General features: G+C 34.1%; 1 protein-coding gene across 3 annotated transcripts; it reads left to right on the forward strand.

The window, feature by feature from the left end:
• LOC8286637 (copper-transporting ATPase PAA1, chloroplastic) lies at positions 1–25,236 on the forward strand. Of its 3 annotated transcripts, none has more exons than XM_048372074.1 (19): positions 1–565; positions 689–742; positions 1,551–1,704; positions 5,654–5,728; positions 5,909–6,186; positions 7,302–7,535; positions 7,777–7,875; positions 8,035–8,184; positions 8,314–8,460; positions 9,335–9,385; positions 9,504–9,676; positions 10,474–10,606; positions 12,079–12,176; positions 13,849–14,089; positions 15,055–15,258; positions 21,413–21,493; positions 23,318–23,586; positions 23,916–23,960; positions 24,843–25,236. In XM_048372074.1, exons 1-17 carry the CDS (start codon positions 161–163, stop codon positions 23,582–23,584), a joined length of 2,844 nt encoding a protein of 947 aa, XP_048228031.1. In that variant the 5' UTR covers positions 1–160; the 3' UTR covers positions 23,585–23,586; positions 23,916–23,960; positions 24,843–25,236. The 3 variants fall into 3 exon arrangements, with proteins under 3 accessions (XP_048228031.1, XP_048228030.1, XP_015582290.2); XM_048372073.1 differs by lacking the exon at positions 24,843–25,236 and adding an exon at positions 24,474–24,821; XM_015726804.3 differs by lacking the exon at positions 24,843–25,236 and having other exon boundaries at positions 23,916–24,123.
• The last annotated feature ends 129 nt before the right edge of the window (positions 25,237–25,365 follow it).

Raw genomic sequence — 25,365 nt, forward strand, 5'->3', positions numbered from 1 at the left:
TTTGTCCAAATTGGAACCATGCTCCCGCTCCCGCTCCGAGTCGGTTCAGTAAATCGAAAGGCTGACATAACAGCAACTGGATATACTGATAGATACTCTTCTCTAACAATAGAAACAGATAAAATATATACGCTCTGTCTCTGTTCTCTCTTCTTCATCAATGGAGTCAACATTATGTATCTCAACAACCGCAGCTTCATTCACTCTCTTCAAATTATCCAAAGCCCTCAACCGTCATTTCACTCTCACCAAAGCTGCTGCTTCTTCTTCTTCTTCTTCGTCGCTCTTCACTCGCCGATTCACTTCCTTTCACTCTTCTTCTTCCTCTTTAAGGTCATTATGCGCTCTGTCGCCTCTTATACGACACCGTTTAGCGTGCGTCTCTAACTCTGCTTCTTCATCGTTTTCTGCCGGTGGAAACGGCTCTGGCGGTCCATTTGGTGGTGATGGAGGTGGAGGTGGAGGTGATCGATCGGACGCCGGAGATTCGAAGTCGAATTTGGCTGCCGGTGGGACAGAGGATGTATCGGCGCTGTCTCCTGATGTTATTATACTCGATGTTGGAGTATGCACCTCTTCTTTTTTCTTAAAATAAATTAATGTGTATTTATTTGTTTTAGTTTTTGATATGATAAATTATTATTTATTTTTTAATTTAATCTTTTATTTATCTGGCTGTGTATTGCAGGGAATGACATGCGGTGGATGTGCTGCTAGTGTAAAGAGAATACTAGAAAGCCAAGTATGACTTTATTTATTTACTCTATTTGAACTTTAATGTTGTAAATTTGTTCTGTATATATATCTTGTTTCGTTGCTTCATTTAATGCTCGGAAAGTGAAAAAGAAAATGCAAGATCTCAATCCACTTGAACTCTATTGTCCATTCTCATGTTTGGAGACTTCATAAATGCTAAAAGTTAATTCGCTCAACTTGAAATATTTTTTTTTTTGAAAGAAATGATATCATGCCTGAATTGACATGATATTGCAAGAGCTTTCAATTGAATTGAGTTTAGCATTTATGAAAATTATAACTAAATTAATTTTTAAATTGTATTTTCTTTCCAGCTCATATAAAATGTAACAAGTAATGAAAATTAATGCTCATCGTGCATTTTTCACTTCATTTATGAACACAAGAGAAGAGACATCTACTCCTTGTTGGAAGTTGTATTGGTCCCACATCACTAAGTTATTGGACTGTTATAATGTGTATTAGCCACTCCCTCCTTTGAGCTAGCTTTTGGAAATGAATTCTACTCAAGCCCGTTTATCACTCCTTTTGATAAATTTAAATTTATTTAGGAACCAACTAATTTGTTTATTGGTTATATGTTTTTGGTTTTAAAAGTAGTATTAGATCTTGAGGTATATTTGGTCAAATACTAAGATATTTTTGTTAAGAGTAATATTATCTTGTACACATAGTACCTAAGAGACGATTACCAATGACATTGATGCTGTACTTTTTCTAGATTTCTATGTATTTTGTATGATTTGTCTTGTTTCTGCATCTTGATGTTCTTATGTGATCATATTTATGTACAGCCACAAGTCTCATCTGCTACTGTCAATCTCACGACAGAGACTGCAGTAGTTTGGCCTGTATCTGAGGCAACAGTTATACCGAATTGGAAAAAAGAGTTGGGAGAGGCACTTGCAAAGCATCTGACTACTTGTGGCTTCAGTTCTAACCCTCGAGGTAAACATGTTACCATCACTGTTTTTTTAAAAGAAGAAAATTGGTTGCGACATACCTGTTTTATCATTGACACATTTAAATATGCTGACTGAGACTCTACTGTTGGTAGTATCCTAAAATTGATTTCCAGATTATTTTTCATATCTTAGTATAACATAAATGTACAAGAATTGTGGAAGACGGACCATCTTAGGTGGGGAAGAAAGAGTAGAACTATGGACTTTTTTGTATCTTTCTTCTATGTGGATAAAATTACACAGTAACTAGGCTATTATCTTTAGCACTGAGTGTTTGTGGCTTTCAGACATCCCCTGGTTCCTACTATCCTCAAACATTACTTTGAATGCTAGTGGTAGCTTATAAAAGTGCAGATGAGCCAAATCCTGCAACTTGCATACTGCTATAGCATTCTTGAATATGAGCACTGGATAAAGTAGAAAAGCAACTGGATATTTGACTTGGCACCCAAATGAAGGCTTCTTTTATATTGAACTTTTCAGGGAATTGCATTTATATATTTCTATCCAGTCTAGCTGACATTCATTTCTACATTTATAAGAGTTATTCTATAGTCTGCAGTGCCTAAAAACAATTTTGCTTGTGGGTCCTTCAATAGTCACAACTCACAAGTGTTGGTGCCATGCACATGGAACATTACTCACTGTCCGTTGATGATTTACAGGCACTGGCTCATAAATGGTCCATTCATCTGTTGTCAGATTTTTTTTTTCTCCATTATCTGATTATCTTCATTGCCCTTTGAATCTGTTCTTAAGATGTATATACAATTTAAATTATAGGGAACTGAGGTTTATTCTGAATATTGAGGTTCACTTGGTTATTTGGTAATGTAATTATAATTAATTTGCTAAATTTAATCCATATAGGCTATCAAGTATCCATTTTGGAAGAAGTTGGAATTTGGAAAAATTAATCCTCTGGAAATTATGATGCTATTTATGTAAGTTAGATCAAACAATATGTACGCTCAGGGTATCCATAATTCATTTAAAATTTGGTGGATTAGTGGCAGGTCAGGGAGCTACTGAAGGGGATATTTGACTGTAGAAATGCAAAAGATTTCTTATGAGCAACAATAATTATTTATGGTATGTCACTAATCCATTAAGTTCTCATGTGACTTGTTTACATGAGTGAATCTTATAGCTATCATCTTTATTCTATTAGATGCCAAATGACAAGTTTGTTAGTAATTGTTAATCATATGATTTCTCCCTCCAATAGGTGAGTGTCAGCGGCTACTTGTGGTGGATTAATTGGAGAGAGATTCTTCAGGCTGAGGAGCCCTTTTCTTTTTTGAGAATGTTGCTATTGTCCAATCTGAACTTACCATGTCTATAGTTTATTATAAGGAGGTTTAGGATGTTCATCTGTTATGGTTAATGTGAACAAGTGCAAGCTAGTTGCTCTTCTATTTCAAGTGCTAATGTATTATTTTGGGCACGTTTGACCTTGCTATTATATGGAAGAAGAAGAAGAGTTTAGTACCCTCTGTTCTTTCTGAGGTAGTTCCCGCAGACAATCTAGAAAGCCTTATTGTGTATCTTGCAAAGAGTTCAGAATTCATATTTGTGAAATCTGGTTTCCAGTTCTTCACAAATGTTATCCACCTTATATAAAGCCACAAGTTGTAAAAATCTCATTGGTTTAGATATTCTGGCCCGACTTTATTTTTTATGTCAGCTCTCTTATGACAATCATGTTATATAGTCGGTACTGGAAAAAAAAATTGCTGGAGTAATTTTATTTTTTGTTGGATTTTTTTATTTAATTAGTAAAAGAAGTTATTCATTTATATCCCATTGTTTGGAAGAAATGAAAAGTAAAGATGAAAGCATTCACTTCCAATTTTGCCCTTGTTTGATAAGAAGGAATTTACTTTAAGTAGGGGCATTTTGGGGTTTCAATTGGAAGTCTCATTAATGGGTGTAATTGATATAAAGTAATGCCGCTTTTGGCATGATTTTATTTCTTTGTAATGACATCCTATAGTTGAGGTGAAAGAACTGAATTCTAGTAATTATGAACTTCCCAAACATGAGAATTAACTCAGTAAAATTGAATAGAATTGAGTTCTTGCACTTCTCTTGCACTTTTAGACTTTCTGAAAACAGTCTTCAAGGAATTAAGTTAATTACGTTCTGATTATCAGTGTTCATGGTAACACATGTAGATTTCCAAAAAGTGGTGTCTTTACAACAAGAATGCCAACTTTGACATTTTTTCTAGATCTTTCGATTATATGTATTGCCACTATTTTTCAGTTTGAAATGTGCAAAAACATCGTTGGTATATATAATTTTTCGATGCACTATGCATGAACTGAAATTGACCATGGGTTGCCTTTGTTTCTGTATGTCCCTACTGCATCAACATTTTCTAGCCAGAGGGATCATCCTGGCATCTATTAGAAATGATTTTCCCCCCTCGTTTTTACAGTCATGATAGTGGCTTTTTTTATTAGGCATGATAACTCCAAGGGCAGTATATATTTTTCCATACTTCTCAAGAATGTATATGGTGAATATTGACTTTTGAGTCTATCTCTTCTTTCACTTGGATTTATTAACTTGTAGACTCGTGATTTTTCTTGTAATGTGGGATTCTATGATACTTGAGTGATGAAACAGAGTGAAATTTGACAGTAACAATTTTTTAATGCTTGCTAGTTACTAATAAACATGTGTTTTGTTCTTATTATGCTTAGAGCATTAATTTCTACTAACTAATATGGAAGTTGCTGCCATATATATCATGTTTTCAGTTTTTTATCTTCATGATATTGGACTTGGTTTTTTGTGAAAAGAGGGTGGAAGTAATTTAATGTCTGGATAGTTTTTGACCTAGAATATCACACCTTTGATATCATAAGTCATTCAAGATATGTCCCTCTGGAGTCTTGAAGAGAGCCATATTATTTGCATGATTTTGGTCTTAATCTCTGAAAGAGGATGGTAATACTCTCTTATCTCTAGCCGAGAAGTGATGGACATGACAAGAAACAAAGCTCTTGTGGTAGGGAGAGTTAAATATGAACTTGTCAGTAGCTTCTGCCAGATTTTCTTGTTTGGTGTAGAACATAGGTCCTTTCTCATGTTGCATTTTTTTTGAGTTTGTCCTAGTGGGAGAATTTTAATATTAGCTTTTATTATCTGTTTAGGAAATTAATTCGTTTGATTGTTTATTTCATGTGGGAGTAAAGAGATGAGGAACACTCTTCCTCTGTGTCTTTATAGTTTGCCACTGTCGTAGAGAGAGGTCTGCAAAGCTTGTGGTTAGAGATATGCCAGAGCTTAGTGAAGGAGTTAACTATAAACATATACTTAACTGGTTCTTGGGTTTTCTACTTCTAAAGGAAAATGTTTGGATTCATTTCAACATCTAATTGATTCTATTTTTAATTATATAAACATTAAAAAATGGTTTTTAGTTTCTATGTATTTTTAGTGCTCTCTTGTATATTTCTTGCATTGTGATGCAAAGGAATGAATATTTATACACGCATTAATTTACATATGAATACAGACAGATATATATACATTGATATATCTTTAATATGTATATTATCTTATATTTATTTATGCATGTGTATGATCCTACATTCCATATACCATATCTGTGTTTTTTTTGCTTCTGATAAGTTTGAACTTCCAACTAGATTTTCTTTTGGGTCCCAATTTGAATGAACTTCTACGTAATATAGATATGTTTCAAGTGAATAAATATTTCAATGAACTTTGATTTCCACACATAAAACTTGGTTCATGTTGGTTGTCTGTAGTCTAGAATAGAAGGATCCCTCTCTCTCTCTCTCTGCGTGTTGTGTGTCTATCTTTCTTTTTCCTTTTTCCATTTTCATACATAAATTATACCCTGAGTATCTGATCTCTGCAACACCTTGACAGTTCAACTTCTTGCTTGTATTCAGATGCAGGGAGACAAAAATTTTTTGATGTTTTTGAGAAGAAAATGGATGAAAAGCGTGCTCGCTTAAAAGAAAGTGGTATATCTTCTTACATCTTGCAGTTTAAAGTAGTTAGTTTTGGTCTATGCTGCAGTAGTTTGCTTTTCTTCTTACTTGTTAGATTGAAGTAGGAAATTGTAGTTATATGGTTGTATGGCTTTTCTGAATGATGATACATTGATCAAGAAACATGGTGCTAATTGCTTGTTTATTTTCCAGGTCGCGAGCTTGCTGTCTCTTGGGCTCTCTGTGCTGTATGCCTCCTTGGACATCTTTCACATATATTTCCACTGAAGGCTTCATGGATCCATTTATTTCATTCCACAGGATTCCATCTGTCCATGTCTTTGTTTACATTGCTTGGTCCTGGACGTCAACTTATCCTTGATGGCTTGAAAAGCCTTTTTAAGGGGGCTCCTAATATGAACACTTTAGTTGGTCTTGGGGCATTATCTTCATTTGCTGTTAGTTCATTAGCTGCCTTAATACCAAGGCTGGTAACTGATATTTCCTATTCCTCGCGAGTTTAGTTTCAGTTTTTGCTGCTTGACTACAAATGAAGGAATATTGACATAATGATATAGAAGTTGGTTTTGTTTTCTCTTTGGATTCCTGTCATCTTGGATATAATATGTATTTGCAGTCTTTTGTCTAGCTGCAAAGCTACTTTGGTCTGATATGATGCTTTGGATTGATGTATTACATATCATGATTGTTTGTTTGTACTTACAAGTGTCTGCCTGTGCTTGATTAGTTTGTGCGTGAAGCTGAACTGCAAAATAATAGGCTGTTAGGTGTTTGAATTTTTACATGCATTTGTAGGTAGAGAGGTGCCCTTTTGTGCTTGACCTAAGTGAAACGGAATTTTAGAAAATTTTAGAGTTGGACTTTATTGAATGGGACCATACACTCTAAAGTTGGTCTATTACATGTTAAAAAGCAGGAGGAGAAAGAAATAGCTAAATTAGGATTACAACTCTATTTTAATGCAATGGTCAATCGCTCAAAAATACAATTACTGCTACAATTTTCTTACTATCTTTAATATCGCATGGTATATATCTTTTTTATGTGAATATGCTGTAAAGATGTGTGCCTAACATTGGCTAGGCTTGCGCCTAGGCTCCACAGGACTTTGACGATTAAGCATGCTTAGTGCTTTGGACAATACTGTCTGCAACTGATTAGGATAGTGCCAATTGTTCAAAGAATGGGATAAATCAGCTTTCTGCATTTGTATGCACAATTGTAAATGTTGCCGCGCATAGAGAAAAGCTTGACATTTTAAGGAATAATCAAGTCTTCTGTTGATATATGTGTTAATCTAATCTAGCTATGGTTTTAGATGAAAGTGATTATATGATTGACTACTTCTTGAAGGAATTGTCATTGATTAATTATCCAAATGTTAAATACAGGTTTAAGTCATATGGGTTTTTCTTTCTTGAATGAAGCAATCCATTTACATATCCCAGTGCTTAATTTGATTCTGTTGTTCATTTTATTTTCTTATGAATGGCATATTTGTTGCTTTTAAAAGGTTGATTAGGCCAGCAATGCTAATGGCATACTTGACTGATTGATTATTGTTGAATGGGTGCTGTGTGAACAGGGTTGGAAGGCGTTCTTTGAGGAGCCAATAATGTTAATAGCTTTTGTCTTGCTGGGAAGGAATCTAGAACAAAGAGCAAAAATTAAAGCAGCCAGTGACATGACTGGACTTCTAAGTATTTTACCTTCAAAAGCCCGTCTTCTGGTTCAAAGTAATATAGAAGATCCAGGCTCAATTGTTGAGGTTCCTTGTACCAGTCTCTCTGTGGGTGACCAAATTGTTGTATTACCTGGAGTGAGTAATGGACCCTTGCTTTCTTCCTGTAATATTTTGTATCTTCTGTTTATTCAAATTTTTATTGGATGAATTAGACCTCCTTAGGTTCTTCTTTTGTTCAATTTTAATTTGATATGCTTTCCTTTTATTCCCCTTCTGCATCCTAATTTATGATGCCATAGCTGAGAATCTGGCTGCTTTCTGCCAAAGATATGGTCACTTTCAAGCCCTTAACATCTAATTGATTCTTGTATTTTAGGATCGTGTTCCAGCAGATGGGATAGTTAGAGCTGGTCGAAGCACCATTGATGAGTCAAGTTTCACAGGGGAGCCATTGCCAGTGACTAAACTACCTGGGGTATTACTGTCTAGTCACATTTAACTAATTTTAACATTACATTTTTGCATATCTGCTTCTGTCAGTGTTATATATTATAAATAAATAAATAATTAGGTAGTAGTCAGGCTTGTGCCTCCCTCTGAAATAATCAAGACACTGAATTTATTCCTCTGCCAGAGTAAAGTAGCAGCTGGAAGTATAAACCTGAATGGAACTCTAACTGTTGAAGTCCAGAGACCAGGTGGCGAGACTGCCATAGGAGACATTGTCCGTTTGGTAGAAGAAGCACAGGGCAGAGAGGCTCCAGTACAACGATTAGCCGACAAGGTTTCCTTTTTATGTCTTTCTTGCTTGTGATGTTATTTTATATAATCATGTCCCAAGTTTCTGGATAGTTGTGTCATTCTATTGATTTTGATTTCATTAATTCATACTTCTTCTCTCCTGCATCACCAGGTATCTGGGCATTTTACTTACGGAGTGATGGCACTTTCAGCTGCTACTTTTATGTTCTGGAAGTTGTTTGGAACACATATGCTCCCTCCTGCTGTTTACCATGGGAATCCTGTTTCACTGGCTCTGCAGCTCTCTTGCAGTGTTTTGGTATGGCACTGTGCATTCAGTGGTATCTGATTCTTTAGGGATCCTGCGCTATTTTCCTTTAGAAGAACTCAGATATGTGCTTATTGTCATTCCTTTGATAATTTTGAAGTGACACTGTTATTTGAGTCATTCAGCTTGCTTGAGCCGTATAAGTTCTAACTATTAACTATCTTTTGTGTGATTTAAGAAATCTTCCACTTCTCTCTCTCTCTCTCTCTCTCTCTATATATATATATATATATATATATAGGGTTTGATTTTTGAGATTTATTTGGTCTCTGTTTTCCTTGTGGCATCATTTGGCAAAAACCTTTTCCTTGAATTTGCATATAATTCTTCTTGTTTAGGGCTGGAGCACTAAATTTGGACTGGATACATCATTATGCCATTAGACACACTGGAACGATGCACCATAGATTAAAGAGTTAGTTTTAATTTGGTCGCTTGTCCTTGCTATGATGATGGTAGTGTTTAAGCATAATGCCTTCAAGGATGGCGGCACCACTCAAGTTTCAATTTGGGAAAGATGAAAAGGCCATGTTTCTCACATTTTGCATAAGATGAACCCAGCAATGTGATACCTTTGTAATTATATCAATGAATTGCTGATGGTTCTGTAACTATAGCAATGAATTGCAGTGGAGATTAATGTCACGATGGCACATTTCTACTTGTTGTGGTTGATTTAAGAATCTTGACTGCAAACTTTGTTATTTACCTCATCATCCAATCTTGACAAAGAATTTCTGGATTTACAAAAATAAAAGAACGATCATTTGTAATACTCAATTTTTATTTGGTACTTTTTGAGAATGCGTAGATTTTCCATTTGTTCTTTTAAAAGTAGTACTAAATATTTATTCTCTGAATGCAGGTTATTGCTTGTCCATGTGCACTTGGCTTGGCCACACCTACTGCTGTGCTGGTATCCTCTCTGTACACACAGTTCCAATTTAATTAATAGATTTTGATTGATTATAACCTCTCTCTCTCTTCTTTTTTATGTTCTTTTTAATCATGTACTAGAATTGCTTTATTTTAAGGTTGGAACCTCATTGGGTGCAACAAGAGGATTGCTTTTGCGTGGTGGAAATGTTTTAGAGAAATTTTCAATGGTAAAGACCATTGTATTTGACAAAACAGGAACCCTGACAATTGGCAGACCTGTTGTGACAAAGGTTGTTACACTTGGAGATATAAAAATTACAGATACACAGTTGAGTGGTCTCTGTATCTACCTTATACTGTTCCTATTTTCTGTGTTTCAAAGTTTTTCATAATGAAACTTTACTAAAAACTTATATTCCTATGAGAATGAAATTTATCTTTGTAGGTTCTTTATTTTTTTTCACTCCTATAACATCAGTTTTTATTTTATCCTCCAACTTACATTTTTTGTCTCTTCACTATTTTATTTTTTTTGTTCTTTTATATAATAGAAAGAGAATTTCAATGCAGCTTTGTATGAGGATGCAATGTTGTTAGCTATGACTATCTTTAAGCATTATCAGTTGTTGGTTTATGGAAACACCAAACAGCATGTGCACTTATTTATTCTTAGGAGAAAAAAACTATTTGCTCAGTCATCCACCTAAAGTAGGTAGAGTTGAAAAATGAAATGATTTTTTTAATTGTATGCTCAATTGGATTAAAGTTCTTTTTTAGTTTACTGTTACTGGGTCATGTGCTTATGGTCTCTTCATGTTCTCTTTTCAGTCAAATGCTCATTTTTATCAGTCATTTCCACATGCTTCTTGTTTGTTATCTTTGAAACGAGCACACTAAGTAATTAATCAATGCATAGACTTAATGATAAAAATCTTAAATTGAGGGCCTCGAGAAGCTTCAGCCCTAATAACTTGCAGAAAAGATCTAAACGCGCTTGTACTATCATTTACCACTACGAAAGTTGAGATATTTGAAATCAGTTGATTGTTCACGGAAGAAATGTAATCTAACATATATGCTTGTTTTACTGCATATTAAATGGGAAATGATGTGCTTCTGATGCAGAATGAATGCAAATCATAAATGGTCAGAAGTTGAAGTTCTAAGGTTAGCTGCTGCTGTAGAATCAAATACTCTTCATCCAGTTGGAAAAGCTATAGTACAAGCTGCTCAGGCTGTCACTTATCAAAACATGAAGGTAATTGATAAGCTTGAAGAATTTGTATCTTCTTGTCACCTTTTGTTTTCAATTTCTGTTTCGAATGTGCAAGACATATGGCCAATGCAATCAACATTTGTTACTTATCAGTCTAGTGTTATTTGCATGTAAAGCTTTCATTGTAAATAACTGGACCTGCATAAGATATTTTATGGGGTTTGTCAAAATTAAAGCTCTGAATGGAACCATGTGACTTGCTTGTCGAAAGTTCTATTCATTAGTATTGGTATTGAGTGTATTATTGCCAATTGTGCCATTTATCTCTCCCTTAATGTAAATTGTTTTGTTATTAGGTAATATTTTTTGCTACCAAAATTTGCTTTTGCTGGATTTGTAGTGCATCAACTAGTCATTGAACTAATTTTTCCCCTTTGTTAGAAGGTATATTTGTCCCACATCATTGACTTACCGGGTCATTACCATGTACATATGTGAATTGGGTGTCCTATTCCTGTGAGCTTTTGGAAATGAGTTCTACCTAAGCCCATTTATCATTGTATGAGAGCGAGACCTTGTCTGCAATAATGTGTTTAATTTGGACCCTGACCCATTTGCATGGTCGCACTAAGCGTGAGAATGGTGTTAGAAGTTGTATTTGTCTCAAATTACTAAATTACTAGGTTGTTATCGTGTATGTTTGTGTTAGAGGTTGTATTTGTCTCACATCTAGGTCGCTATCGTGCATTTATGTGGACTGGATACCCTATTTGTTTGAGCTAGCTTTTGGAAATGAATTCTACCTAGGCCCATCTATCACCCTTGAAAGAATAGGAAAAGGCTACAAGTATTGAATAAAGTATATGATACATTGAGGATACAATAACAATTAAATATTATTATTAACATACAAATATCTCTTCCATTTTCATTATGTTAATCTACATTATTATCTACTAAATATACTCTATGGAATTATGCATAAAAATATAATTTTTTGAATTTGCTGTCAGTTTTTGAATGGTTTCTCAGCTATTTTAACTATTGCCTATTCTTGAGGAGGATGAAAGCTCAACAAAGCTAAATCTGATGTTGGTATCTGAATCTATGTATATGCTTCTCTCTCTTCTATTGGAAGCTGTACTGCTGTAGTTTCTTAGATAGTTAGAAAGATGCACAATAATCATTGAAGAGATTAGGAATTAGATAGAAGTATGGGAAGAGAAGAAATATCCACAATCTTTTTCTTTAAAGATTATATCTTTTGATCCCCAGAAATTTTACAAGAAACTTTAGCCATGAATTTTTGGGAGGATAGTATGCTAATCTGATTCTTGATTGGCTCTTACACTAGATACCAACAAATAAAAGATACAACTCTCTCATTTTGGGGATAGAATCTGACCTGGTCAAGACGCTGGTATCTGGTGCAAATATGAGATGGATACTGAGATGGGATTTGGAATATCTTTGATTCATGTCCAATTTATCACATGAAAGTTAATTTCTAGCAGGTGACAGATGGAACATTCATGGAGGAACCTGGGTCTGGTGCTGTAGCTACCGTTGACAACAAGCAAGTTTCTGTTGGAACACTTGACTGGGTTCAGAGGTATTTTACTTGTTGGTGTTATTATAGCAGATGTATTTGGATCTGGATAAATGATTGCAGCAAATTTTATTAGCTTATTGCTCTGACCTGTCATTTTGGCCATGCAATTCAATCCCTAAATTTTTATTTTCTATTCAAATTCATGTGGCATCATCAAATGATAAAAGTCTTGGATAAGAATCCATAATGCACTATTTACTACAACACTTCTTATCTTATTTGCAATCAAGGTAGATTCTAACAGAACAGCAATTTTCAATTATCTTTAATTGGCATGTGCTGCAGAGAGGATACAAATCAATGTGATGGGGGTTTTGGTTTATTTTTCTTCTATACTGCCTTTGGTTTACAAATCACAGGACTCATTGTGATGTGAGTGTTCCGTGCACCATAGAAAATGGCATATTCCAGTTATATATCACGTCACTCGTATCAAAACAAATGTAGGACAGATTTAGATAACCTGTTCTAAAAGCTTTGATAGGCTAAAATCTGAAACCATAAGGGTTTCAAATCTCAAAGTATATAAAGAAATAAGAAGAGACAAAATCATCTTCTAAGAATCCTTGGACATTACACCCAAGGGTCCTTAGGAGTCCCATCTAAGGAGAGAATTGAATCATACAAATCTAAATAACAAACCTGCCATAGTGTTGTTATTAAACTGAAATCTGAAAACTTAAGTCAAAATGAAGTATTACAAAGTTAGTTATATATATAGACTAAACTAATTTTAATTAGGAAATATTGAACTAACTAAGACTCCTAAATCAGACAAAATAAAATAAGGACTTCCGAAATAAATTTTAACTACTGTTCCAGAGAAGCTGGAAGTACAGAAATACCCCTTGGGTAATGAGGTAGTAAATACTAGACCAAAGATGCAAGTTGATTGATTCTTTGAAATTTGTTTTTCTTGACTTCTTCCTTGATTGCATTGTCATTATCTTTGTTAATGAAGTACCACTACGATATCCATGTTGCATTATCAATATCTATGCTCAACGTATCTGTTATGTTAGTATTGGCTAAAGTTACTCTTATATAATGAATACATGCTCACAAGTTTAATGCAGTTTATAATGACTCTTCTCTGGATTCTATATCTCTACTTATTGTTATGGGGGTATCACTATGATATGGTATCCCCATTGCAGATCCATTTCCATGCTGTACAGCAGTCTATAGTGTGAAACCTTTATCCATATCCATGCTGTATCCCCATTATAGGGGTATCAAAATGATTTATTCTCGTGTGAGAATAAACATCAGTCTATTCCTATTACAGGCCGTCATCAATGCTGCAGTGACACCTTTGTCGTGATTTTTATTTGTGTTTGCATTGATCTTGAATAGTTGTATATGGGATTAGGGGCAAGATATTTGCAGTCTCTGCTGCAGATAAAGACATTTAATCAGTTATAGCCATTGTTAAAAGACTTAGGAACTTGTTCACCGAAGTTAGTAAGCCACAGCCTTTCAGATTTTTATGTAACAGCTTTTGTATATATGCACTACAAGTGGTGCATATTAGTAAGAAATTATTATATCCAACACAGCCAAGGCGAATGGGGAATGAGCAGCAATAGCAGTAAATATAATTGAAAGTCTTCGGCTATCACTTTGGGAATAGAATTCAGCTGTCTGACATCTTAAGTTTCCTCTTTTACAGGAATGGAGTTGATGGGATTCTATTTCAAGAAGTAGAGGATCTTAAGAATCAATCAATTGTCTATGTTGGAGTAGAGAATACCCTTGCTGGTATTATATACTTAGAAGATCAAATTAGAGAAGATGCTAGACAAGTTGTTGAATCCTTGTGTAGACAGGGAATTGATGTATACATGCTGTCTGGTGATAAAAGGACAACCGCTGAGCATGTTGCATCTGTTGTTGGTATCCAAAAAGAGAAGGTAACAAATTTATACTTATTGTAAAGCTAAGGATTGTAAAGATCACTTGTTAGAGGTTCTTAATAGTAAATAGTGGTGTGGATGCATCAGGGGAAACTAGTATCAGAGTTGGATGAGTTGGAAAAAAACTGTAATTCTTCGGCAGCCCCAGCCAAAGCTAGCTAGACTTTTAGACAGATTATAATCACTTCATGACCCTCAAATAAGTGTGTAAGAAAACGAACGAATCAGAAGGAAGAAGAAAAAACTTCTCACCGGATAATTGCTGGGGTATGAAGTCCAACAAAGTGTTCAACGAACCTTGAGCTACTAGTGCTAGAAGCAGCATTATTGATGTTGAAGTGTGCTTCTAGGATGCACACAAATCGTTCTGACCTGACTTTGACCACTTTCTGATCGCTGGTCAATGTAATCCTGGATCCTTAGCCCTGTCGCACGGGCATCGACCCAGGAAGAATCAATTCCAGACTTATTAAGAATCCATGATCAACTTCCTTTCGTAATACCCTACCCCCAGGGGAAGTCGAATCCCCGCTGCCTCCTTGAAAGAGAGATGTCCTATGTTATTCTTTGATACCATTGGGTTGTGAACTGATTCTGTTTTTGATATCCCAATTCCATTTGGTTTGGAATTATTTTTCAAATTGTACTTACAGTTTGTTTGTTGCTTTCATCTACTTAAGACTGAATATTTCATCAGTCTTTAATGTTTAACCTATTGCCAGGCATCATTTCAAATGTGCAATTCACTAGCAGTGCTTTTGCAGTCATATAATTTGGTATAGCGTGTTGATTCAAAGTTGCAAATCATAAATCTGGTTCCTTTTAATTGCTTAATCTGGAAGTTGATAGTCTGCAGTTAAACTTGTAGCATTTTTGTATTTATCATGCGTCAAACATTACATCTTTCATGCTCTAATATTTGCTGTTGACGGTAGGTGTTATTTAATATTTTCTGATGATAGGTCTTAGCTGGAGTTAAACCAGATGAAAAGAAGAAGTTCATTTCTGAACTTCAGAAGCATCAGAACATAGTAGCTATGGTTGGTGATGGAATCAATGATGCTGCTGCCTTGGCATTGTCACACGTGGGAGTTGCAATGGGTGGAGGTGTCGGAGCTGCAAGTGAGGTGTCTTCTGTTGTGTTGACTGGCAATAGATTGTCGCAGGTATTTGAAAATATGGATAATATTTATTCATGTTGCATTTGATGTTACCATTGCTAATACGAATGCCTTTTTGGCTGCATGAACTGCAAATCTTCAATTTGTCTTGGAAAATTATGCAACAATAACATTTGATGATAATATCTCCCATGTAACATTAATTATGAAACTTATTGCTCATGTTAAGTGTTAGTGGTGGACACTAAAGCACAAAAATGCTAAGAGGGCACATTAAAAGTCCCTCGAGTGATCAAGATGAGAAGTGATAATTAGGCAGCTTAAGACCATTCATTTTTTCATGTGCTCTTTTCAAGCCATTTATGACCAGCTTTTTTGTCCTGCATGCAAGTTTTCTTTCTTAGTTCTATTATTGCCATTTCAAATAAACCTCATATTTTTAATTCTTGAGCAAAATTCTGTCATAGGCTTTTTTATGTGGTTGAATCAAATGCATTTTTTTTTTGTCTCTAGTGCTTTTAGGGCCTGGAGATTATGCCCTGGCTTTATTTTAAGGGAAAACTTAGCATCTCTCAGCTACCTTGAGATTCTATAAATTAGCCTTCGTACATGTTCATTTATGTGCCAATGTTTCTGTGATAAAGACTTTGTTGAGTAACATTCTCAAATGATCGGGACAAATATTTGGGCCTTACTTTCCTACTTGCCTTGACAATTGGTACCAAAAGTTTAGCTCTAAAGGAACATAGTTTCTTGTTTTCTCTATGTGATTTTGGTTTATGGACTTGGCCACTCCCTGCCCACCCTCCTTTTGTTTTTTCTCTTACTTCCTTTCAAATTAAAGTGTTAATAGAAGAATCCGCCTGCACTTAGGAACTAGGATGGGCGACCAATACGTTATCAAAATGTCCTCTTCCAGCTACCATTTTGTAGTTTTCTAAGTGATATATTGTCCTTCGCAAAATTAACCATTTACCAAAAACTACCTTTGAGTAAGAACATATACTTTTATATATGTTAAATGGGAAAATTACTATTACCCTCCTGACGTATGTCAGAATTTACAAGTAAAACCCTGCGTTCTTAAAAGTGAATTAGTACCTCTTGACATCTGTTTCTGTTATCTATTTTTACCCCCTTCTGTCTATTTTTTTTGTTAGTCAACTGGTCAAAGGATTTAATTGACTAAAAGAAAGTTCAATTTAGTCCTTGAACTTTTTATTAAATACCAAGATCGTCCAAATTAAATTTTTATAAAATTAATATTTAAAATTAATTTTTTTAGAATAATATAAGTATCAAACTGATCCAAAATAATGTAATTTTATTTTTAGTATAATATCTATAATTCTAATTTTTTAACATAATTCTTTTTAAAGATAAAAATATAAAATCTTAACATGATTTAACCTTTGGGCATAATAAGTTATGTAAAACTTTATAATTCAAGCATACTAAGTAATCAAGTGGACATAATGAAATTACTTTGAGGTTCTAATTGACATAATAATTTAGGACACATTTATACTCAAATTTAATTATTCTAAAACAACAGCACTAATCAAGTTAGACAATTTGAGCATACAAAGGCATCATACTTGAAATCCAACTTTGAATTTATAACGAGCATAAAAAATAATAGAGAATATGCAACTTTCAAATTTTCCAAAATAATTAAATACTTTATTTTTATTCTTCATCATAATTATCAAATTCTAATGTATATATTCAACTCATATTATATTAAATCAAATTAGAGAATTGTAACTCCCATCAAAATATTAAGATGTGGATAATAGTTTAGGTTATTCAAATTCAGAAAATTTTAGGATGTTACACATGGATAAAATTTGCAACTAAAAGAATACTAAACTGTTATATCAATTAAAAAATACTAATCTTTTAGAAAATAAGATTAAATTGTTTTGCGAGAAAAAGAATATTTCATTGAAATCTAATAATAACTTAATTTTGAACGAATTTGATATTTCATAATAAGTTGAAGGATTAAATTGTACTTCTTTTAGCCAATTAAGCCCTTTGACCCACTAATAGAAAAAATAGACAGAGTGGGGTAATAGTTAACGGAAACAAACATCAAAGGGGTGATAATTAACTTTTAAAATTACATAGTTGGACTTGTAAATTTTGACAAACCTTAGGGGGGTAATAGAAATTTTCCTACATTAAATTCATCAATTTCGTAAAATTTCCAAAAACTGACTCATAACATGTAAACTTACCCTTGATACACCTTGCAATTTCGTTCTTAAACTTGATAAGAGCATCTTCGATATACTTTTTATATATGTTAAATTCTTTAAATATAAAATAAAGAGTTGGTTTGACTCTTCATATTTGGAGAGTGGAATTTCATTTTTTTATTTTGATTTTAACAAATACAATACAAGTACCTATGTCTTTTATTGATTTATATTCTTAAATTTTTTTTTTCTATTAGCAGAATTTTTTATTTTTTTTTTAAAAGAGAGAAATTGGAAGCATTAATACTCAGAAAAAAAAAGTACAATACAGAGCAAAATATAAAAAGTTTGTTGGACTTGAGTTAATTTTCTCTTTATATTTGAATATTTCTTAAGATGCTCTTTATTATAGAAATGGTGCACTTTAAATTGAAGAGTGTCATTAGGGATGCTTTAGTAGTCACTCTTCCATTTTTCATGATTCTACTTACTGGAATCAACATTTCAATGATACGGGAGAGAATATACCCTTGTCTTAGAGATCTCAAGTTTCTTAGATGATATATTGGGCAGTCACTGCCAAGAATCTAAAATAGAGAATAAAAGTAGTTCTTTTCCCGTGAAACTAGATCTCAAAAGAAAGGGCACAAAATATCCATTTTACATGGTCATGTATGCTGCTTACATATTAAAAAGTTAATAAACTCTGATATTGAAAGTGATAAATATTTTCTATTTGTTTCTATTAATGATTGTTACATATATATATATACAAACTACCTCTCTAATATAGGAATCCAAATCAAATAGTGATTCCTAATTAAGTCTCTAATTTTTCTCCTATTTTGTATAGTTGTACATACCTAATTAATATACAATAGCTGTAACATTCTCCCTCAATCTGAAGCATAGATATTAATCATGCGCAGCTTGTTACAAAAATAATCAATCCTAACCCCATTCAGAGCTTTTGTAAAGATATCTCCCAACTGTTCTCTTGTTTTCACATATCCTGTAGAAACCAATCCTTACTAGATTTTTTCGTGAACGAAATGACAATCAATCTCAATATGCTTAGTTCGTTTATGAAAGACTGGATTAGATGCAATATAAAGCGCAGCTTGGTTGTCACACCATAACTTAGTCAGTACTGAGATCTTAAGACCCACTTCAGTAAGGAGCTGATATATCCACATTATCTCACACATAGACTTGGCCATGGCCTTATATTCCGATTCTGCACTCAAACATGAGACAACGTTTTGCTTCTTTCTTTTCCATGAACAAATTTCCTCCAACAAACACATGATTGCCTGAAGTAGATCTTCGATATTCCGTGCACCTCGCCCAATCAGCATCAGAAAAACATTCAGTCCTAGTATGACCATGGTTGCTATACAAGATTCCTCGCCCAGGTGCTCCTTTCAAATAGCACAAAATTTGCTCTACAACTTTCTAGTGATTGTCAGATGGAGAATACATACACTGACCAGAGTCCAAGTACTATTATCATCTAAGGCATTCATCTCTTCAATTATAGCATTATGCCATCCAGGATGAGATAGAGCTTCATGAACAATTTTAGGAATAGATACAGAATCAAGAGAATCAATAAAAGAACAAGAGAATGGTGACAAATGGTTAGATGAGATAAAATAGGATGTTGGATAAGTGCATTGATGTTTACCTTTACGAAGGGCAATAGGAAGATCATCATTAGAAGTAAGGGCCGGATCTGATGATGTAAGAAACTGGCGCAAGACATGGAGCAGGAGGACTAGGGACAGGAGGAGCAAGGTCATGAGCAGAAACAGGATCAAGAGGTTGTTGACAGAAAGAATAAACTTGTGTTATAGGAGGCTTAACCGGAGCAAAGGGAGGAAGATCAGTAACAGTATAGATTAGTAAATTATCATCCTCCCCTGACGAATAGAACCTGAAAATGAAGCAAATGGTGTTTGCTCTAGAAAGATAACATCAACAAACACAATATTTATTAAAACTAGGACAGTAACTTCTATAACCTTTTTGCACATGAGAGTACCCAAGAAAGATTCTAGGTTCAATAGGAAATAATGACTTGTTAGGAAAGAGAACATGAACAGGAGTCTTGCCAGAAAGGAAACTAGAAGCTTACTATCACATCACTTTTAGTTGATACCATTAGATCTAAGCTGTGGATATGGTTGGTGCTATAAATTTGGATGAGAGGAGCAAGCTTTACACAAGTGTTTGTTATAATTTGTTAGCTCTGTTGTTTCTGAATGGATATGAACACCCCAATATTGTTTCATATTCTAAGACACCATATTGTTTCCTGGTCTAGAATATGTTTTTTGGCATGTTTATGGCCTTCTGCTTGTTGGCTCTTTTTGGGATTTGTACATTTAACTTCTTTAGGGCCGAAATGCTCTTTCTGTTGTATTTTTCTATATTGTCTTTCCCCCCCTAATCAATCAAAATGTCTCCTTTTTCTAATTGGATTTTCTATTAGCAATACTTTGTGGCTAGTTTCTTGGTATGTTTGCTATGTGATGTAGTAATCCAACCTTGTTGTTTGATATATAGTACTATTCTTGGAAATTTATCTAACAGCTTAAGCTGTTGAGTGAAATAGTTCCGTTGACATGATATAGAGCATCTATGATCAAAAGGTCCTTGGCTATCATAATATTATCATTAATGTTTAAGCACAAGGTAAAGTAGGTTTATACCTGTCCACATTTCAACTTTTACGTGTACGCGAGTGTTAAAGATATAAGATTTGTTGGGGCCTCACCTAACAGCTTAAGCTTTTGGGTGGAATGGTTGTTTGACACTTGTTAAAGACTGTTCAAAACGGCTTTTAAGTGTCAAATGCTGTTCCATAATCCAGTCTAAGCATGTCTATTAATAATAGCTAACAACTACTAGTTTAGCTTTTATGATGTCATTTTCTGAGGTTTGTATATTTAACTTTGCTAACTTTTCTTTAGGGCCAGAAATCTTTTGTCAAATTTTTCTATGCTGTAACTCCCCCCTATTTATACTCAATTTCTCCTTTTCCTGAATAGTTTTTCTTGGGAAACATCCTACCCTTAAGTGGGTAGGTTCTTGGTATATTTGACATGCGATGTAGTCCAACCTTGTTAATACACGTTTGCTTTTCTTTTCTCTTATCCAGTTTTTTGTGTTGGCTTGTACTATACTTGAGCAAGCCACAGTTAAATATCACATGCTGTTCAATCATCCAGTCTAAACCAGTCTGCGCATAATAGTTAATTATTACTAGTTTCTCATTCTGAGTGCACATTTTGTCCCCATATGTGGGATTGAAATCTGCAGCAACATAAGAATGCGAAGACCAGAAAATGACTAGCAAATAAAAGGAAAAAGAGGTGCATGTATAAGTATTGGCTGTGTCATTGACCACTTCCTCAGTTTAATGGATGGTGTTTATAGACTTTGGAATTCAGTATTAGGTAACAGAAAGTCATTTCGTCCCCTATTCCAGTAGCTATTATAATTTCAAATTTGGTTATCATTAGTTCAACCTTGTCATACTGAGTCGATGTAATATATGCTTGACTACATTGCTTACTCTCGAGTCATCTGCATCAACCCTTGAAAGCATTCGTCAATTGCCCATGGGACCTCTAGAAAACCAAAAAGCATCTTTTCTATTTAGTTTTACTTTGAATCATCTGTGTCATCCCTTAAAAGCATTCTTGGATAGCCCGTGGGACCTCTAGAAAACCAAAAATTATATTTCCTTTGGATTCTTTGATATTAGTTTAGAGTTAAGCAGTTGACTTTCATGCTATTTTAAAGTTTACTTTTTTGTTTCCTATGCTCTTGTTTTCACTGTTTTAAATACTATGCTGGTTAATTTTACTTGATTTGAAATGGCAAGAAAGATTTTGGGGTGGCGGGACCAGACTTGGGATTGATAATGCCTTTTGATATCATGTTTTGGCTTCATGAACAGCATGATTGACATGATTAATTCTATGCAGCTGCTTGACGCACTGGAGCTAAGCAGACTGACCATGAAGACTGTGAAGCAAAATCTCTGGTGGGCTTTTGCGTATAACATTGTAAGTTTTGGTCATAAGCACTAATTGAAAAAAGTTTCATGTTGCATTTCCTGGATTATTCTCTGCAGAAGCAACTTCCTCATATCAACAAAGGACTATGTATTCTCTGGAATTGCTTTTATTAATAGAGTACCATTAAATGATTTTGAAGTTGTGTGGGATAGTTGAGAAAGAAAGAGGGGAAATAATTTGATTTTGCAAGGTGATATCTCCAATCTGAAAGGTCGGATGTCACCAAATTTAATTTAGCTGGCAAATAGGGTTGCTGTGTCGTAAACATGTGTGTTAATATGTAGAATTCAGAACATGTCTTTACTTAATATGACATGTATAAATTAATTTGGACATATTTAACCGCACAGTAGTTTACCTATAAATATATAACTAAAGTATAAAATAAAATAAAATAATTAATAATTTGTGTGGTTTTGAATCTTTTATAACTAGAATTTTTAAATATTAATTATTTTCAAAATAAAAAAATATTTATACTAGAAGATCTTCTTGTGAAAAAAGAAAATAACTTTTATTAATAGGTCTAAATGGAATTTTGTATATCTAATTATTTTAGGTTACACAAGTTAATCCGCTTAATCCTAAATTTTAATGTTATGAAGGAGTTGGCTTATTTATAACCCGAACCTTATTATGTTCAATTCTAACTTGCCTAATTATGTGTAGTTTTGTATCATGTAAACAGGTTGTGTCAAAAATTGCTAGCCCTGCTTGCAGATTCTTACCAACCTCAATATAATTAAACTACCAAAACCCATTGCATTTTGTATCGTTGAAACTATGAAGAGGCATAAGTTGTATCATATAGTTTAAAATTGTTGCTATAATCACTGTCGCACTTAATCCATGTTGTATGTCATCAAGTCGCTCTTTCTGTGAATTACATGAGAATCCATCATGCTTGTTGAAAACTGTTTTTATCAGTCAATCTGTTACTTTCTTCTTTTCCACTTTCCATCCTTCCACCTGTCGATATTATTTAGAAAAATAATCAACTTAACTTAAAGAGAGCTAGTTAGAGTATTTCAGTCCAGTTTACATCCCAACTCAGATACTTACTGGAAGCGACTCGTCAATTTATTAGTCTTTCAGATTGAATGGAGACTCAAGTTCCTCCCTTCCATATTGCCTAAATATCTGATGGTTACAACATAGCAGTACCATGTCTGTAAGTAGAATATTGGTGCTTGCACATTTAGGTCAATTGATTTCTATCTTTTCCTTGCACTCTGTCCTTGCAACAGCTTTCTTTTGCCTTTGAAAATAAATGAATTCATGATACAATTCTTTGCATTATCAAGGCTTCAAAGTTTGGCATTAACCTTTGTCTTTTATTTTTCAACGTTTTTATCCTCCTGAAAAGTCCCTATTCTCTGAAGTTACGTGATTTGAACCTTTAACTACCCGAGTAGTTAAATGGATTCCCCGAAGCATTAATTCATTTTGGAGTGTATAGTAGGTTTTTTTTTTTCTTCTCTTTGTAGTAAGGGTATTCGGCCATTGGCACCTGACTATCGCCTCCTTAAGTGACTTTTAGAGCACACATCCTTCCCTCATTAAAATTCTCAGTCAAAGGCTCTCATCTTTTCTCGACTGCCTTTTCATTGTCACAGTTCCTTATTTTGCAGCAAATTAATGTAAACCATATCCATTTTGCTGCTCATTTTTTCACTTACCCTAGCATTTGTGTTTATGCTGTCTTTGCAGATTAGCAGTCCCTTACTTTGCAGCAAATTAACATAAAACATACTTATTTTGCTGCTTTTCTTTTCACTTACCCTAGCACTTGTGTTTATGCTGTCTTTGCAGATTGGAATCCCGATTGCAGCTGGCATGCTGCTACCACTAACCGGGACCATGCTGACTCCATCAATTGCTGGAGCTCTCATGGGCTTAAGTTCCATTGGAGTGATGACAAATTCATTGCTACTGAGATTCAAATTTTCCTCAAAGCAGACACAGGACAGCAAAGCATCTCCAAGCACCAATGTCTCTTTTGGTTCTGATCATCTCATAGACCAAACAAAGAAAATGAAGCTATCTTCATCGGGTGCTAAATGGAGAGAAGCACGATAATGGTCAGTTTGCATTACATATTGATTTGGATGATTTGTAGGGCGCAGAACTTTTACAACATCGAAGAGGGATCAAATTGCTAAGTTGCAATTACGAATTTTTGTAAAGATTACCGTGTTAAGCTGCTATTCGATAGGATATATCCACAAGATCTTTTTCAAGGCTAGAGACATTTCTTTTTGTTGGAATCGGAGATATTTCATGATTTCTGATTTCTGATTCTTATTTGAATGCCAAGTTTAGCTCCTTTATAGATATAGAACCGCATCACTGACTGTTCGATATTCTTGCTAAGTGTCTTCTGATACAACTGATACTTTCCCGTGTTCAGATGCAGGCTTAGGCAACAAACTTCATATTGATATTGAAGGAAAAGGTACGACTAATATGCACGTGGTTTGGTATTTTTCTTGAAGTAGATGTTTTCTTCTTTTACAAAGAGTCTACTTTTGGTTTGTTTTGTTAACTACCTAAATGTATTATCATATTAGGGAAAACCCATTATCAAGCTCCTGAATTAATAGTTTTGTTCTATTGAATTTCTCGAGATCTATTATGTTTCCTTAAGCTCTTGAACTATTATTTTTCATCACATTAAGGATTAATTTGACAGATTTAATATTATATTAATATAATTGATAAAGAGCGATAAATATAATAATTAAAAGAATAGTTAATAAAATTCACAAAGGAATTGATATGGAAAAATTGAATTGAAATTAGGAATGTAGGATTTATAAAAGAAGTTCAGTTTCCTCCTTTACTGGACAAGCCTTCTCATTGTCCAAACTTGAGTTTGCTGCTGCCTATCATAGATTAAAAGGTGTCAACATTTGCTTTCCATTGTACTGGTATGCCTATAAAGGCTTATGCAGATAAGTTTCGTCAGGAAATTCCCAGAATGGTTATCCGTCTATACTTGTCAAAGAAAAGGATAAAGTTGAAACACAAACAGAGCAGCTTAATAATAATACTGATGCAAGTGTTCTTTGATAAGTTCAAGGGCAAAGCGTCTAAGGCTGCACCAAAATCAGGAGAGAAATGCATAAGATATCAAAGTTTCAAAATCCATACAAATGGTTGAGACTTTTTCCTTTATTAGCCATGGACGATTTTTAAGGCTTTTGGCTTGGGTTGTGACCGAAGACGTTCATTTGTCACTACAGCTATAGACCTCTACTTTGATTCTTTTGTGCAATGGCCCATGAGGAAATTAAAATCCATGGATAAGATTGTTACACAATTTTCTGTCCCTTAGATGACATGACATGACAAGTGGAGTGCAGCCTCAAGAATAGACTATAATCAAGATGGAGGTGTTGCCAGCCATTATGTCTCCTTTTTCTCAGCTGTACAGTGATTTGTTAAGAGAAAGTAACGAGTTGATGGAGAAAAGCGAGGTTATCAGTTTCAGCTGCACAATTCGATTTAGGGTTACTTTTTTCCGATTTAATTTTCCTTTTTTTCTTTAATTTTTTAAAATTCAATTACATAAACCATCTTTATTCTTTTAGTCATATTAATTTATATTTTTTTCTTATAAAGTGTCATTAAACGCCCCTTTAACTGTGCTTACAAAACATTCATTTAAATTTGTCAAATTAGTCTTTAACATGATAATAATAGTTCGAGAGAGGCTCCATTTCATTCCATATTTGAGCTTTGGCTTGGTTGTATTTGGCAATGGGTATCTGTATGCACTAATTTAGAGGACTTAATGATAAATTTTACCGTCATAATTAATTTTTACTTACGGTATCACAATATCACTAATTTTTTAC

This window comes from Ricinus communis, chromosome 3, assembly GCF_019578655.1.
Source record: "Ricinus communis isolate WT05 ecotype wild-type chromosome 3, ASM1957865v1, whole genome shotgun sequence".
Lineage (NCBI taxonomy): Eukaryota > Viridiplantae > Streptophyta > Magnoliopsida > Malpighiales > Euphorbiaceae > Ricinus > Ricinus communis.

Coding starts and splice junctions, on each gene's coding strand:
- LOC8286637 (XM_048372074.1), top strand. CDS start 161: ATGGAGTCAACATTATGTATCTCAACAACCGCAGCTTCATTCACTCTC. Junction 10,607..12,078: donor TCACTTATCAAAACATGAAG/GTAATTGATAAG, acceptor AATTTCTAGCAG/GTGACAGATGGAACATTCAT. Junction 21,494..23,317: donor GGGCTTTTGCGTATAACATT/GTAAGTTTTGGT, acceptor CTGTCTTTGCAG/ATTGGAATCCCGATTGCAGC.